The sequence below is a fragment of the Eutrigla gurnardus genome (assembly GCF_963514095.1).
Source record: "Eutrigla gurnardus genome assembly, chromosome: 6".
Classification (NCBI taxonomy): domain Eukaryota; kingdom Metazoa; phylum Chordata; class Actinopteri; order Perciformes; family Triglidae; genus Eutrigla; species Eutrigla gurnardus.
Window position 1 is genome coordinate 17132528 of NC_139920.1, and position 16898 is coordinate 17149425.

General features: G+C 41.2%; 3 protein-coding genes and 1 long non-coding RNA gene across 7 annotated transcripts in view; 1 reads left to right on the forward strand and 3 right to left on the reverse strand.

The window, feature by feature from the left end:
* The window catches only part of rabgap1l (RAB GTPase activating protein 1-like), a 98319-nt gene extending 95139 nt beyond the window's left edge, over positions 1-3180 (forward strand). For all 4 annotated transcript variants that reach the window (XM_084012295.1, XM_084012296.1, XM_084012297.1 and 1 more), the window contains one exon: positions 269-3180. In XM_084012295.1, coding sequence (XP_083868421.1) covers positions 269-424 — 156 coding nt within the window. In that variant the 3' untranslated portion in view covers positions 425-3180. The remainder of the gene's footprint in view (positions 1-268) is intronic.
* A 192-nt stretch (positions 3181-3372) lies between these two features.
* On the reverse strand, positions 3373-7177 carry LOC311015184 (interferon-induced protein 44-like). Its single transcript, XM_084012303.1, has 8 exons — positions 7122-7177; positions 6173-6674; positions 5708-5756; positions 5362-5557; positions 4701-4853; positions 4445-4616; positions 4130-4230; positions 3373-3759 (listed from the first exon to the last, which is right to left on the reverse strand). Exons 2-8 carry the CDS (start codon positions 6639-6641, stop codon positions 3565-3567), a joined length of 1335 nt encoding a protein of 444 aa, XP_083868429.1. The 5' UTR covers positions 6642-6674; positions 7122-7177; the 3' UTR covers positions 3373-3564.
* Positions 7178-9324: 2147 nt separating this feature from the next.
* On the reverse strand, positions 9325-14909 carry LOC311015187 (interferon-induced protein 44-like). Its single transcript, XM_084012308.1, has 8 exons — positions 14832-14909; positions 13655-14144; positions 12762-12810; positions 11824-12019; positions 11559-11711; positions 11281-11452; positions 10628-10728; positions 9325-10169 (listed from the first exon to the last, which is right to left on the reverse strand). The coding sequence occupies exons 2-8, from the start codon at positions 14118-14120 to the stop codon at positions 9984-9986; spliced, it is 1323 nt and encodes a 440-aa protein (XP_083868434.1). The 5' UTR covers positions 14121-14144; positions 14832-14909; the 3' UTR covers positions 9325-9983.
* Positions 9325-16898, reverse strand: part of LOC311015192 — a 30503-nt gene continuing 22929 nt past the window's right edge. The window contains exon 2 of the long non-coding RNA XR_014597334.1: positions 9325-9779. This is a non-coding gene — a long non-coding RNA (uncharacterized lncRNA). The remainder of the gene's footprint in view (positions 9780-16898) is intronic.

Consider the following 16898-nt stretch of genomic DNA (forward strand, 5'->3'; position numbering starts at 1 on the left):
TGGGGGATTAAATCTCCATTTGCTGGGAATGAATAGCATTAATGTTGATCCAGGAAATGAAGAGACATGTTTTAAAGAACATAATAATTAGGACCCTGCCATGATGCAGGATGCACTACGAAGAAGAATTTCAAAATGTCAGTTGTCCTAAAGTGCTCATGTGTGATCTGAATAACATTCTAAAATGCAGAGCCATGTGTAAAGTTAGAGTTTTAGATGGACTCCTCGGCCCGCCTCTTACTGACTCCTCTCTGCTGTTTCCCTGCAGGAGCTCGAGCACCAGCGGGGGGTCCTGATGAACGAGATCCAGGCGGCTAAGAACTCGTGGTTCAGCAAGACTCTGGGCTCCCTGAAGAGCTCTACCTCCTCTTCTTCTAGCTCCACATCCCAGACCCCATCTTCCCCGAAGGAGGGCCCTGCCTAGACCGGCCTCCCTCCTCCTCTCATTCCCCTGCAGGATGCACACTAGAGCTGAGGAACACAAGTTGAAGAAACCAACAAAAGAGAAATGCAGTATTCCTTTTCCAGCCGGTGGCAAAGCAGCAGCTTCTTGGACCACAAATATCTGAAAAGATGAGGGAGGAAACAGAAGGACCTTCCACCTGTCTATCACTTGGTGTTTTCATTTGAGTGGACTAAACGTGTCTGTTGACCTTCTCTTCTTCAGGTGACAGGGAATCATCACAACTTGACAACCGGTTTTTATTTTTGATTCAGTTGTTTCTGACACTGTTTTCGTTACGATCTCATGATAAGAAAGCTGAATTCACATACACATATAACCCCTCATGTAGGTGAATCATATAGCTCCACCTTGTGGCCAGGAGAGTGACCTACATTAACCGTCTTCAGCAAAGCCTGAGAAAAAGGAATTCTGCATTCAGTCTTAAACAGGAACAACACAAAAAGTTGTATTTCTTTATAGTAATATAACATAAACGATGTTGTCATATAAATATGTATAAGTAATTATTGATTTTTCTAATAACGTGTACAGTTCTTTAAGAGTAGGAAAAACGTAAGGAAAAGTTCTTTGTTCATTTTTTTTTTTTTTTTTTTTTTTTACCATTTTGAATTTGAATGTCATCTCTTTAGATGTTGACGTAAGCACAGTGTGTGATCGAGCCGGTCGAGTCCAAACGCTGAACAACCAAAGTGACAACCTGCAGAGTAGTTTAACTGACTCCAGGTCTGTAATATCAGTCGGAAATGTATTGATTTGGTGTTTGTTCGTTTTTTTTTTTTTGTTTTTTTTTTAAATCCCAGTCCCAACTCATGTCTGTCAGTATATTATTTGGTTATTTTAGTGTGTGAGTGTGCAGATTTCTATTCTATTTCTATCATTTTGTGGCTCTTTTATTTTTCTGTCCATTCCGTCCTCTTTTATACTTTTAATAATAATTTCTCAGTTCGAATTAATTCAACACAGTGCCACACACCTTCAGTGATAATGTGGACTGTGTGTGTACAAGCTACATATTGACTTTTGTTGTAAATGTTTTTTTTTTTTTTTTTCTGAATTTATTCGTAAATCTCATTGTTTTAAGGTGTACCAATTGTCTCTTGTATCTGTAAACAGGTGTTATAGTTGGAGATATCAGGGCTTGTGATTTCCTGGCATTTGTACTTCAGACTGAAAACTAGAAAGGTGCATGCAGTAATGCAGCAGTGTGTGAGCTTGTGTGTCCGTTAGATGTTAGCCAAACACACCATACTAAACAACAAAAGTGAGTAATCTAACAACCGGCCCTGTTAATTAAACACACTTAATTCAAAATCAAAATCAAGCGCCGATGTATCCAAGCAATCAGCTCTAAAGCACTTCATACAATCTTGCCAAATTAAATGCACTAAGATGCTCGGGTACAACAGTGTGTGTACTGGTAGCCAAACACAGCAAACCGTTGCCAGCAGAGTAGCGGATGGGAAATGCACTCAGCTTATCACTGGCAACATCCTGGAAGTATTGGAAGTATCTTCACCCCTTCATTCCTGTAACTGTCGTCAACATTCACATTAAATTAGGAAACTTTATAGTATCTGTTAGACGGCTATGGAAGATTAAGTTGCAATATTCGCCCATCATTGCCAAGCATTCCACAGCTGCACCAACACCTTCTTTGCATGTTGTCGTGTCCAAACGCACGTTTTCATTCATTCTTGCAGTGAGAACACATTACGCACCGACAACATTTAGCCAAAAAGTCTCGTGTTTTGCTTTAAACTGAATGCGTGTGACTGCTGTCAGCAGGCTGAGAGCTGCAGTGGAGTTGCCAAATGTCCCGTTCTACTCTCTGGTTGTCACTTTCATCGGCCTTTGGACTCTGACCAAGCCCCTATGTACTTGTCTGTGTGCGAGTGTGTTTCTGGACGTGTATGTTCATGTGTGTTCTGCACTGTAACTCAAGTGGTTGAATTTGAAATGGATTCTTCTTCACACGGCTGCCTTTTCTGTTGACGACTGAAGCCGTTGGCTGACGAGAGGAAAAGCCATCTGACAGTTTGAAATGTCAGAGAGCGTCCACCGTGCCATTAGAGCCTCCCCTTCTGCTCCGTCCCCCCCGGTCTTCCTCTGTGCTCCCAACGACCTGAACCCACCCCCGCCGACGTCCATGTTTGATCCTATTGACAGATCTGCTCGATGTCGTTTTCAGCCGCATCAGGAAGAAAAGTATCAATATCATGGAAAGGGAGAAAAGGGAACGGTGTTGTCGTTCATCATCCTCGTCGGTCACACCTGTGACAGTTACAGTACAGAGTCGTACAACCGGTTTAATGCAGGATGTGGCCAAGTTGGAGAGAGCTCCCCGTCTTTTATGTGCACTAACACGGCGTCGGTATTTTAAACACTATTTGAAGATGTGTGTTTGTTTAAACGTTAACCTGAGCACAGAGCATAATTATTTTTTAACTACGGATTATTGTCATTGAGAGGACAGCTGCCAATTTATAATCCACACTAATCCAGTTCTTAATGATGCGAAATCAGGCGGTGGGTCGGAGGTGTGATGCGTGTCGCGTAGTTTACAGTTTTCTGTAACACCTCAGTCGTGTTTCACAGAGAGAGAGACAACGAGAGAGAGAAAGAGAGAGAGAGACTGCTCCTCAGCTGGTCCGACTCCAACACTGTTTGCTGTACAGTAACTGTCTGACATTAATAAAAATCAGTTTTTCTGTTCATTCAGGCACTTTGAGCTTTTATTGGACAACCAAGTAGGGAGTGTAATTATTCATGTTAGGAATGATGAAGGGTCTATATAGGATATCCTGTTACTGACACATCGACAAGCACAAGCAACATATCTGCCAATGTTTGTTTCCTTGGCATCAAAGACTGAAAAGGAAAAAGACTTAATGCTACAAAGCTTGATGGGGGAAATTAACAGTTTGTTATTAGCGCTGCTAGCGTCTTTCCGCATGCAGAGTAGACTGTAAGACATTGTACCAGGTTGCATTATGTTTAGCTGGTTACACCAAAAATGATCTGCAGGAATGGGGAAGCCATAGACCATGGCGATGGGTCGTTTGGGGAACGGTATAAACATCTGCTGTGCCAAAGTCTTATTATTCTTTGGTTTCAGTGCTGCCGGTGCGGTCACTGTGGTCATCGAAGTAAGTGTCCGCTGAGCGAAGCATCTGGACGATGGCCGTGAGAAGCAAGATGTCACAGTTCTGATCCAACTCAAACTCTTTGCTGTAGTTCTTCACCGGAACAACGCAGGACATCGGCACGCCGAGCCGAGTGCTGACCTCCTGCATCTGGATCACAAAAGCAACGCAAATGATTCCGACTTTTTTTGTTTTGTTTTTATGTTAATGGGAATTAATGGGACACAAAGAATCCCATTAATTTAAGTTGCGTGTTTCATTTTCCTTTGGTCCACAGCAGAAAGGTTGATTGTGTTACATTTTTGTATTTCTGTAGGTTATTGCTTCCCATTACAATTCAACAAGAACATTATTACACGAGAAGTGAATAAGATAACAAAACTTGCTTAAATAAAATTCAGATTTCATCTTTTGACTTATATCCTTCCTTCAAGACAACAACTAATAATCCAAAATTCAAACGAGCCTATATACCATTTCTTTGTTAGAAAAAAATCCTACAATTTCAAGTTGATCTCACCACTTCCTCGATGTAGCCACTCTTGTAAATGTTCCTGATGTCCTGTGAAACAAAAGGGCAGGCTTCATCCACTTTAGTCAGCAGGACCAGCTGGGGAATCCCTGGAAACACAAATACATGTTCAAATACTGCAGTATTTTTTACTTTGTAGTAGTACAGTAGATACACAGAATCTCTACACGTCTGTGTATCTACTGTAGTCATAGTTACTACGCCACTACTGTTGTAAAATGAGTCATTTATTTTGTAATGTTAATTAATTGTATCAAATAACGGTAATACTCCTAAAATAATGTAGGAGTCATTTTCACTGACCCATTAAGTTGACCTTCCGGCGGATGGTTTCCAGCTTATGCTCCAGGTTCGTGGGCATGATGGAGACCTTGCAGGCGTCGACGACGTAGACCACACAGTGGATCTTGTCCTTGAGGCCTGGAGACTTCTGATAGCTGCTAGTCTCCGAATCCAGAGGAGCAGAGGGGTTGAACTGAGTCATACAGGTGAAAGAAAAGGACCGTTTGAGATGCAGAATAAATCACTGCCGTGTGTTGAATGTAACGAAAGGCTCTACCTGATATGTGTTTGGCAGATGACCTTTGAGGATGCTTATGATGTCATCTATGTCGATCCCCGCCCCCGTGCTTTCCTCCATTCCCATGGTATCGCACATGATGATCGGCAGAGGTTTTCCTTCTCGTCCAACTTTCACCGAGTAGGTGCGAAACTGTCAGGTACGTAATGGAGTTTAGCCGCAAAATCATCACATACTGTAATTTACAGACTTGACAACACAAGACTCATACAAGCCTTTTTGAAGAAAGCTTCCATTAGACTTGACCGGCTCTTGTGATGAGTAGATACACTACCAACTTTTCCTCCGTGTTCTTTTTAAAGGCAGATCTCAGGCCAGATTTCAGACCTGCCTCAGCCAATCACAGCCATGCCAGCCACTTCGTGAGGATGCATGCTAACGATGTGCTTTCACCATCTTAGGATAGCGTGTTTCCATGCTAACACTTGCTAATTAGCACCAAGTACAACCAAAGTTGATTGGGAATCAGAATATATTATCATCAGAATTTCTTTACAATTCATCCTGAAAGGGACTTGAACGCAACATTTCACTGAGAATCCTAAATGTGAACCTTGTGATGCTTTTCTAGAGGAAAAGTCGGATGTATCATTTCCATCACTGTCTGTATACACATTGTGTAATAGAAGCAGAAACTAACCTGCGTGGTGAGGCTGGTGGTAGAGCAGCCGGCGAGGGCCTGGTTGACGACATGGCCTCTGAACACAGAGTTGATAGAATTGAAGAAGCTGGACTTTCCAGCTCCGACCGGTCCAATGAGCAGGACCCGGACCTGGGACACAGAGCTGACCATGGGGTAGTAGCGCTTAATACCGTCCATCAGCTCTGTCCTCTTCCTGACAAAACAAGAGCCGTTTTAAAACCTCCTCCATCAGAACATCCTCACGTTGTTGTGTCTAGAGCGACGTGGTTCAGTAAAGCCTACTGTCTCATGGTAAAGCAGGACAGAAACAACATTATATGACACAAAGCGGTGTCCAGCTTACTCGTTTTCCCAGACCATCGGCCTCCATGGCTTCTCAAACTCAGGGTTTGCTGTTGAAGAGCAAAAACAGCTTTAAAATAAATATTAAATGATATTCAAAAAAGGATTCATCCATAAACTCTCTTATGAAGTTATGAAACATTAATGTCAGTGATTAAGTAATTAAATCTAAAAAATAAGCATCCCTCAAACAAGTTTTGTTTGTTAGCTTAAACCACTCCCTGTTTGTTTTCCTTACTTTTGTTATTTTATATTTTAGTTCACTACTATTTAACGAGAGCGAGCCTGTTCAGACCAGGTGTCCTTTCACAAGGTTTCTGGTAACCAAATCAATGGTGTTTGGTTGTTGTTGTTTTTTGCATTGAGCTTCCACTATGTAAAGTGCAACAAAAAATAATATAAATGCTTTTGCTTGCAGGTTCAGCTCTCAATGAGGCTCACAATCTGTTTGAAACAGTGAACTCACCCTCGACTTGGTAGACTTCACACTCCGTCAGCTTGAGGTCGTTGCCATGCATTTCTGCTTCAGGAAAGGTGTAATAGTTTCCTGGATCGCTATACACTACTGCTTTGCTATGCACGAGAACTAGGTCTTCTCCAAAATATGGACCAGTGTTACTCATCATCCTAACTGCATATGTGGGACTAGTGACTGGATATCTGAGGAGCTTTTCTCCACTGAAGGTGAAAAGAAAGGCCTGGTCATCATTCACATACTGCCCAGTCTGACTGAAGGGTTGTTTGGTGTAGCCTCCAAACACATAGCCGGAGGCGTTGTAGCCCACAGACACTGTGGGACAGCGGGTGTCACAGCGTTGGTGAAAGGCTGCGCCGGTGAAACCATGAATGCTGGCCTTGTACAGCAGCTGGAGTTTGACGCTTCCCCACTGGGAGCAGATAGACTTCTGCTGGTTCCTGGTTAGCCTGGAGTTCATGCTGGATGATTGTTCTGCTGAAGTTCAACGTGTCTGAACACAAACACACACACAACAAAAAGAACAGTTGTTTTTTAAGCAGTGTATCACATTTGAGATGACCCATGAGGTAAACTAAATACATTTAGCATGATTTAGGTTCCAAGTTCAGTTAAATGTACCTGGCATTTGAATTTTGTCCACGCAATTTAATTGAGGAAGGGCTGTTTAGAGGCTCTAGTTATTCATACTTTACAAACATTTCGGCCGAAACACTGCTTTCGATTAAATATGCAGGTGTTTTCCGGGTAGGAGGACTATTCTAATACAATAACGTCGAACTGAATAGACACAGTAACAATTTGCTAACATTTTACGCCCAAACTAAAGAATCTAGTAATAGATCCGACCAGGCAGCGTTTATATCCAACACGTGCTTTTAGCATAGCAGAGCATAGCAAAATGTGGCAATATTATTAAAAACGAGTATTTTAATTTTACCTCCGGAGAAAGCCAAGGAAAAGCCGTGGATCACCTTCCCGGAAGATCAATGGACGCAATTAGACCAGAAGTACTAAGGCGTTGCCTTCAAAATAAAAGAGGAAAACAAAATCTGCGATGAACTTTTGTCTCCACTTTAGAACATTACATGAATGAAATAAAAGCAACAGCATGAAAACATCGTGCTCCAGAATTACTACCGTCTGCTATAGGTGAATTTTAATTAAATGTACATGTTTGGTCTTAATTTAAATGTACCACACGAATGATACATTTATTTTGAAAGTGATTACTGGAAGTTAAAGACACGTTATAGGTGCGTTGACTGACACAACTTAAGTTTCGTTTTCTCTTTACTTCGATTTGATTGTTGACAGCAGCCTCGTTCCGCCTACATCGCCCAGGAAGAAGTACACCACCACACTCATACTGTGCGCTGCCCATCGTTGTAAGAAATAGATGAGTCATTTAGTTATTAATAATTTAAAAGGATTATAAATCTTTGGGCTTCTGCTTCATTATCAACAATGGTAGACTCAGTTCTATGATTTTAAAGGTCCCATATTATGAAAAACAGGTTTTCTCTGGTCTCTACACCTATAAACTGGTCCTCCCTGAGCCTGTCAACTCCCAGGATGAGGAAAACTAGCAACTCCTGCATGGTCTCTGCAGCCCACCCACTGGTAATACGGTGCTCCTACAGGCTGTTCAGATTCATCTCCCGTTGTTACATAACGAAAGGACTCATTTGCATAGGCTGAACTCCTCCGCACGATGATAGGAGATATCCGAGAGGGGGCGTTTCGCAACACATTGGGGAGAGCGCAGCTCGACTTACCGGTTGTGGCGCTGGGTGATCCGGCTGGTGCTCCGTGAATAAATCCCGGTGCGGGTGAAGCTGGAGAAAATGCCTCCCTCTGTCTCACGCACTCTGGTGCGTCTCCACTGCTGCCTCCGATCAGACGGAACCCGTGGGCGCGTGTCCGACAGGGTGTGGTCTCTTGCGATTCATTTTTAATGACAATGTGCCGGCTACGGTCCGTGTTAGCTTGTATGTGTGTGCGAACCACTTTACATTTACATTTAGGTCATTTAGCAGAAGCTTTTATCCAAAGCGACTTACAATAAGTACATTTGTCAAATGAAAGAAATAAAGAAACCACAACATATCATTGCCGATAAAGTAAGAGCTAAACAAGTGTTAGGTCCTCGTCTGAGTAAAGTCGTAGCTGTTCAGCAAACATACCTTAAGAACAACAGTGCTATGATCAAAGTGCTATAGGTAAGGTTTTTTTTGGGGGGGGGGGGGGGGGGGTGTTAGTGGGTCATGCTATGTAGAGTCGTGGTGAAGTCTGAACAGGTGAGTCTTGAGCCTTTTTCGGAAGATGGCAAATGACTCTGCTGTCCTGACATTGGTCGGGAGTTCGTTCCACCACTGAGGACCAGAACAGAGAAGAGAGTCTGGACTTTGCTGAGCGACATTTGTTTGATTTCAGCGATAGTGGTACCAGCCGGCCAGCTGAAGTAGAGGAGCGATCGGGCGTGTGGTTTGACCAGTGTTTGAAGGTAGATGGGTGCCGTTCCATTGATGGCCTTGAAGACCAGTGCCATCGTCTTCAAATCGGTCTGCTTCAGGAAGAGGGTCAGTACAAAGCTGGCTTTGCCTCAACACTGACCCTCGTAAAAAGGATCTGCCCCAACCATATGGGACCCAGCAACCTGAGCCACATAGGCGAGCCATAGCGATTCATCCACGTAAACATTGGAGTATGCTACCGCTAGCGTAAGCGGCATCGTCTCCGTGGCTCTCCAAGTAGGCAATGAGAGACGGAGCTCATTAGCATTTAAAGGTGCAGGCACAGAACCAGCCTGTTCTCAGCAGAGCTCAGCAGAGCTCATTTGAGCAACGTTTAGACAGCTGAAATTCAGGACCATGGATGGGTTTGGGGCAATGTATATCGAATACAGTGTTGTTGGACCTCTGACAGCTGTGTGGAATTGAGGAAAAACAGTATAATATGGGACCTTTAAGTTATCCTGCACATGGAGCATTATTATTTTAACTGATTATGAAGAGTACAGCCATCAATGTATGATCCTGATGATATATCTCAACATGAGAGGGTTCAATGACCTGGACACACAACGTGCACCAGTTAATACAAGCAAACCAAGTCTCGAGCACAACTCAAAGGACAAAGGATTTGAACAGCTTCATTTATTTTTTATGAAATACAACTACTTTTTATACTATGACTTTTCATATTATGACTTTTTATGAAATACAATTATAACTTTTTATACTATGACTTTTCATATTATGACTTTTTATGAAATACAATTATAACTTTTTATATTTATTTTTTTATGACATACAATTATGACTTTTTGTGACAAACTACCATCAAATTGTCTTGAGCACAACGAACTGACAAAGAATGTGGATGGGGCTTCAATTGTTTTTATGACAGACAAATCTGACTTTTAATGATATACTATACGATGCATTTTTTTTTACAATTTTTTCCTACTTTTTTCGACATACTATACTATGACTTTCTTTTTACATACTATACTATGACATTGCATATTATTACTTTTCATTGACATTGACATTTGTTGATGGCTATCTTACTATGCTATGGCATTTTTTTATGACTATACTATGCAATAAAAAACGTCATCATTTGATTTAAATGAAAAAACATTGCATACTATACCAAGACATTCTTTATGGCATGCTAGTAAGATATTGTATCAGATACTCCAGTATGACTTGAAACTGTCAAAGTATTGTATATGACAAAATAATAGTGTGACGGCCCTGCTAGCTGTGTGTGTGTCTGTCTCCTCTAACAGCTATTATGCAGTGCTTCTGAATCTGTCACTGCAATCATCAAAGTAATTATCAGCGAAACGAAGCATCTGGATGACGGCTCCCAGCAGGAGGATGTCGCAGTTCTGATCCAACTCCAACTCCTCGCTGTAGTTCTTCACTGGAACGACACAAGACAGTGGCAACCCGAGCCGAGCGCCGACCTCCTGCATCTGGATCACAAAAGACATTTTTCTAAAGAACGAATTATGCCGACTTCTGTGAAACAACAGCTACATTTTTGTTGTGTTGATAATCTTCAATACTACACCATAAAGTACATGTGAATCTAACTGAATTAGATAACACAGATAAAAACTCACTACAATTCTACAGTACTGCAAACCCAAATCCTTTTCTTCTGTATAAAATACCTAAAATCGCCAGGATGGATCATGTGACCACACCTGATGCAAAGAGGACAAAACAAAAGCTCCTGCCTGGGAAAGAACACACACACACACACACACACACACACACACACACACACACACACACACACACACACACACACACACACACACACACACACACACACACACACACACACCTGTTCCATCTACCTGTAAAAGCTGCTCTGCGTTCTCACCTGTCTCTCATATCAATTAAGTCAAGTCGACTGAACACTCACCGTTTCCTTGACGTAGCCACTCTTGTAAATGTTTCTCACATCCTTGCTCACCAAAGGGCAGGCTTCGTCTACTTTAGTGAGCAGGACCAGCTGAGGAATCCCTGGAAACACCAGAGCAGAAAGATTTCCAAAACGCTGTAGATTTCCAGGTATCAGACTGTCAAAATTTTGAGGCAACACTCTTTACATTTGTGTTGTGTCATTTAAATTATCTTCTATATCGTTTACAAGTCACTGACCATATACAGTAGAGTGTCTCTTTGAAGAATATTAAAGGAATGAAGTGTACATGGGTATTACTGTTTTATTCCACTGTGAAAATGTCAGTATACATCTCACACTTAAGCAATAGCTATAAGAAGTTGAAACCTAGGAGGAGTAGAAATACTGCATTTGGTATTTGTAAGCTCGTAGTTTACAGTGTTGATCAGCGATACAGTAAATGTAAGCAGTTCCAACAGCTGTAAACCACTGTCTCGGCTGTAGGCTCGGTGAATGTGGAGCCTCATGGGAGCAGGGGAACCACTAACCCTTCAATAGAGTTTTTTGTTGTACCATGTTGAGATACAAATAGCATACAATCATACCAATATTAAGAGTGATCATATACAGTACAACTACAACCTTATGAAGCGGGAGTTGATTTCACTGACCCATCAAGTTGACCTTTCTGCGGATAGCGTCCAGCTTCTCCTCCAGCTTTGTGGGCATGATGGAGACCTTGCAGGCATCAGTGACATAGGCAACACAGTGGATTCCGTCCTTGAGCTCTGGGGATTTACGATAGCCATTGGCCTCCGAATTCAGAGGAGCAGAGGGGTTGAACTGAGGCATACAGTTGAAGGGAAGGACAAGCAAAGTTTGAGTTAACTACAGCAAAATCAAAGGCTCAAACATTCACTATCCTGCTCAATGACACAAAAAGCTGTACCTGATAACGATCTGGCATATGACCTTTAAGGACGCTGCTGATGTCATCTATATTAAGCCCCGCACCTGTGATTTCCTCCAACCCCATGGTATCACAAAAGATGATTGGCAGAGGTTTCCCTTCTCGCCCAGCTTTCAAAGAGTAGGTGCGAAACTGTTGAAAACAAAGCAAAGGAGTAAAAGAACCACATGATGGGGAGCCAGGCACCTTTTTCCTTTTGAAGTCAAACACCAGAAATGGAAATCACTAAGTGGCAGGAACTAACTTGTGTGGTGAGGCTGGTGGTAGAGCAGCCAGCCATGGCCTGGCTGGTGACATGGCCTCTAAACACAGAGTTGATAGAATTGAAGAAGCTGGACTTCCCAGCTCCAACCGGTCCAATGAGCAGGACCCGGACCTGGGACACAGAGCTCACTGTAGGTTTGTACATCTTAATGCTCTCCATCATCTCCATTTTCTTTCTGTAGAAACAAGAAAGGATAAAGAATATTTCATCAAGTGTATAGGTTGCTAGTGGTTCTTAGCCTGGTTGTTAGAGATATGTTGTGTAAAGCCAGTTGACTTCTGTGATTGTTACATTCATTGCTGTGGACAAATGTATGAGAAGAACTCAAGAACTGCACTGTTACTTACTTTCTATGGACACAAAGTCCTCCTGTTACAGGCGATGAGCATATGATATAGCATATGAGAAGGAGAAACAGTATACTGTAGCCTATATACAAATAAAAAGCTTTCAATGCAATAATCAATGCAGTTTGCATTTCAACACATTATGGAACTATGTATCAGCTCTCATTCTAAAACATGGCTACTTTTGGTCATTGGTAATAAAAAAATAAACAGTTTATTTTGTCTTCTCTATGTGTCATTTAAGAAAAAGCTGCTCTCAGTCAAAGATAAGAATAAGACTTCTCTTATCACTAAATCCTCCTGTTATGGGTAATAAGCAGCGTATTCCAATGCTATGCTACTTTATACCGCCTGCATTTCAACACATTGTCCAAAAAATATGGCTTGGAATTCAGCTCATACACTCAGTGAATATGGAGGCAAAAACAGCGTGGCAGTCTGTGGTCTCTCGGCGCCCTGAGACGGTATCCTACATTTCATACAGAGACCAAACCAAAGAATCAAATATTTTCCCACCCCTAGTAAGCATGGCAACCAATATCATTATGTGCAGGATGGTATCCATCTTACTCAAATTCCCAGGTGATAGTTCTCCAAGGCTCCTCAAGTTCTGTGGTTTCTGCCGAAGAGCAAAAACAATTATATAAAAACAATGATCTGATTAAGTTTGATAAAAATATTACTCGTTTTTTCTATAGTATAATGTAAAAATACTCCATTTCGCGTAATAGTCCTGCATTCAAAATGTTACTTTAGACCAAAAGGAGTTGCATTATATATAATTAAATTACAAAATGTAAAAGTATATTCACAATGCAGAATGGCCCACAGGTCTATATCATTGGATCATAATTATTGATGCCTTAATGTGTTGATCACTTCAATGTAGCAGCTGGTAAATGTGGAGCTTAACTACTTTATATACTTAATAATGAGGAGTTAGGAGTTAATTTGTTTATTTTTATTTTTTTTATAAAGAATGTAAATCTGTGACGTATCCTAACTAGAAATATTGTCAAATAAATGTAGGTAAAAGTACAATATTTCCCACTGAGAAGTAGTGGACTAAGTATAAATGTATAAATATAGTCAAGTACCTCCAAATTGTATTGAAGCACAGTACTTGAGTTACCTAAATGTACATTTCTCCACTGCTTTAACAAAAGCACAATTGCTTACAAGAACACAAAGTTGTTCGTAGATCTAACCTTGCACTACATTGATGCGTTTAACTTTTAAATGTAAAAAGTGTTCTTCAAAGGCAAAACCTCCGTTCATATTTTTGGTTATTTGGAATTGGGGTGGGGGATATGTCAACTCCATCACACAAAGCTGCTGAACAGCTGCTGCTGTACCTGGTTCATCCAGTTGAAGGCTGAATGAATGTATTTGTTTATTATTTATTGTAATTTTTACTGTTCATTTTAGTGAGTTTGGATTTATAATATGCACAGTGAACTCACCCTCGACTTGGTAGACTTCACACTCCGTCAGCTTGAGGTCGTTGCCATGCATTTCTGCAGCGGTAAAGGAGTAATAGTTCCCTGGATTGCTTAACACTACATCTTTGCCATTCATGAGGACCAGGGCTTCTCCAAAATACGGACCAGTGTTCATCATTTTAACTGCATATGCGGGACTAGTGACTGGATATCTGAGGAGCTTTTCTCCACTGAAGGTGAAAAGAAAGGCCTGGTCATCATTCACATACTGCCCAGTCTGACTGAAGGGTTGTTTGGTGTAGCCTCCAAACACATAGCCGGAGGCGTTGTAGCCCACAGACACTGTGGGACAGCGGGTGTCACAGCGTTGGTGAAAGGCTGCACCGGTGAAACCATGAATGCTGGCCTTGTACAGCAGCTGGAGTTTGACGCTTCCCCACTGGGAGCAGATAGACCTCTGCTGGCTCCTGGTTAGCCTGGAGTTCATCGTGAACAGTTGGTCTGCTGAAGTCTGTAACGGATGGTGGAGGAACCTTTGACTCACTGTGGTGTCTAAAACATTAAATTATGCATTAAGATATCTCGACAAATTGACTTTGGATAAACTACATTAATTACCATCCAGATTGCATCCGATCTTCATGGTTTCGAAAAATAAACATCAATACATTCCACAAAAAAAACATTAAAACTATTGGCTATTATGGTTGTGATTTATGAATTGTTGTAAATACACAATGTACACATCATTTGGTCCACTAGCTGCTGTCATCAAATGTATTTTATACAAACAGGGCATTTCATTAAACCTTATCAAGTCTTCAACTCTCCTCAGCAGCTCCACTAGCCGGAGTGTTCCTGATTGATAGCAGTGGATGCTTTTTTCAAACCTTTCAAATCGTAGACTACACCTTTAATTCCTCCAGTTTCAACATGTGAAAATAAGGGTTTAGAACTTTACCCGGACAGTTTTCTTAAGCACAGACTCAGATAGTAAAGGTAAAAGTTTTTTCTCAGATTGACATTGGCTCAGCTTGGAAATCAAACGGTTTCGATTGTGAAGAAATGGCTTGCCACAATCCGATTGTAACAGTCTGGATAGTCAGATTAAAACGTTACCTGGCTCATTCATATTCAAATTTGGCAAAATATGAAATCTTTTAAAATAACAATACTATATCGACATGTTCAGCCTTACCTTCTTCCCAGTCCGTGCGGATGGTGAGCAGCTCCGACGGTGGTTGCCAGATGTTTCCACGGTGGCGTTTGCAGAAAAATGAAACCGAAAGTACAGGTCAGCGTACTGCAGGATGTGGTCGACGGCACTAAGCAGAAGCACATCGGTGTTCACATCCAGGTTCAGCTCTGATGAGTAGTTCTTCACCGGGATGATGTAGGAGGTAGACATACCCAACAAAGCTCCAGCTTTAGCCATCTACAACACACATGCACACCAAACAAACTAATGTATTAGAAAGGCAGGGCAATTGTAATTTGTCAAATTTTCCAAATTTTGTTGGTTTGAAATTTGATAATGTAAATGTAAATATGAAGGCACCATCTTATTTTGGATTATATACCCGTACTGTCTATATCTTTGACTACTTCACTAATTTATTGTTAAAAGATTTAAAATAACCTGTTTATTTTGCATCCACATTGTAGACCACACAGAATCCTACTGAGATTAAAAGGTTACATGAAAATCCATCAATCTATCAATCCATCACCCATCCTATGTAACCACTTATCCTGTTAAGGCATGAGGGAGGCTGCGTGACACTCTAGTTATGCATAATCAAAACAAATTCTATCATCACAAGGATAACACAATCCAGTCACAAAGTTTAAAAAAATATATCAGGAGTTGTTGCATCTGTAATATTTTGATGTGCTAATAATTCAGCATTCTGTCCTCACAAGCATGTTTATAGGTGTAGAGGCTAAACCTAAAGCTTAAAGCCACTGAGGGGCTGCTAGAACGGGTTAACTTAGACCGACGCGCTTGCCGGCCACTGAAGGTGACAGACGACTTCCTGATTGGTTACTTTGCAATGCTTCTTTATTTCTTCTCACCATAACGATGCGCAACATCGTTACCAGTGTAACCTAGCCAACCCTAAGACTACAACCAAGTATCAGGGCTAACAAGCTACAGTGTAATTCCAGTATTCCCCACTAACAGGTATTCAAGTGAATGAATGAGGGAGGAGACAATGTACAAAAATACTGCACTTTATTTTCTGAATTTGTTTGGAATAAAAACATATGGACATGTGTCAATAAATACTTAGCAATAAATATTGGAATAGCAGAGGGATAAACAGAATAAATTAGATTTCGTTAACTGTTCCACACACTCACAAGTTGTAACAGGTGTACGTCACTACTTGCATTAGATTTACCTACTCTGTTTGCTTCAAAAAGCACAGCACACAACAATCAACCCAAAACCCGGGCATAAGCATTCCACTAAGGGCGAGGGAAAAGGAGAAACCAGCCGCGAGTGGAATCATTCAGAGGGACAGATCATAGCAGGACTATAATGAGGCTAGCCGCACACGGTTAGTTATGTATATATATTATCAATGGAGTCCTCTAACTAGTTCACTGACGCACCATCTAGTCAAAAAGTACACTGCACACAAACAACAAAAAGGAAAAGGCCTCACTGCACTACTGGCTACTGCCAAAACAGACCCACTGGACTGAACATGCAGTCTACACTACCCTCTAAATTCTCCGCGCCCCGGCTGACAAAAAGAAAAGAAAAGAAAAGAAAACACGCCTCGCCAAAATAAAATAAAGAAATGATAAATAACAAATTGGAGATGGTTTTACACTCAAATAAGGCATACAGAGTAGCTATGCAACATAGCTTTTACCCATAATAACCTAGGGAAAAACAGTAGCTACAATCAGCTTCTGAAATCAACAAAAGACCACATTAGTCACATGTCTTTACAACCGACAGAATTAATATACTCTCTGGTGAGAAAGCTAAACAGTTCGTACCTGATTACATTTGTATGGATTTTATACGATGTAAAATGGAATTGACATTTCCGTACAATGAATACATATTTAACACACAGCAGCACATACATGTCTTATCTTAATTCAGGAATCACACTTTAATATACATAGCATTTACCTTGATAAAATCTTCACCGACCATTCATTCTGCCAGCCATCCACCCGACACGGACAAGGACGACTACAGCTGATAACTACAGCTGTGACCAGATCACAGACGAAAGGTACA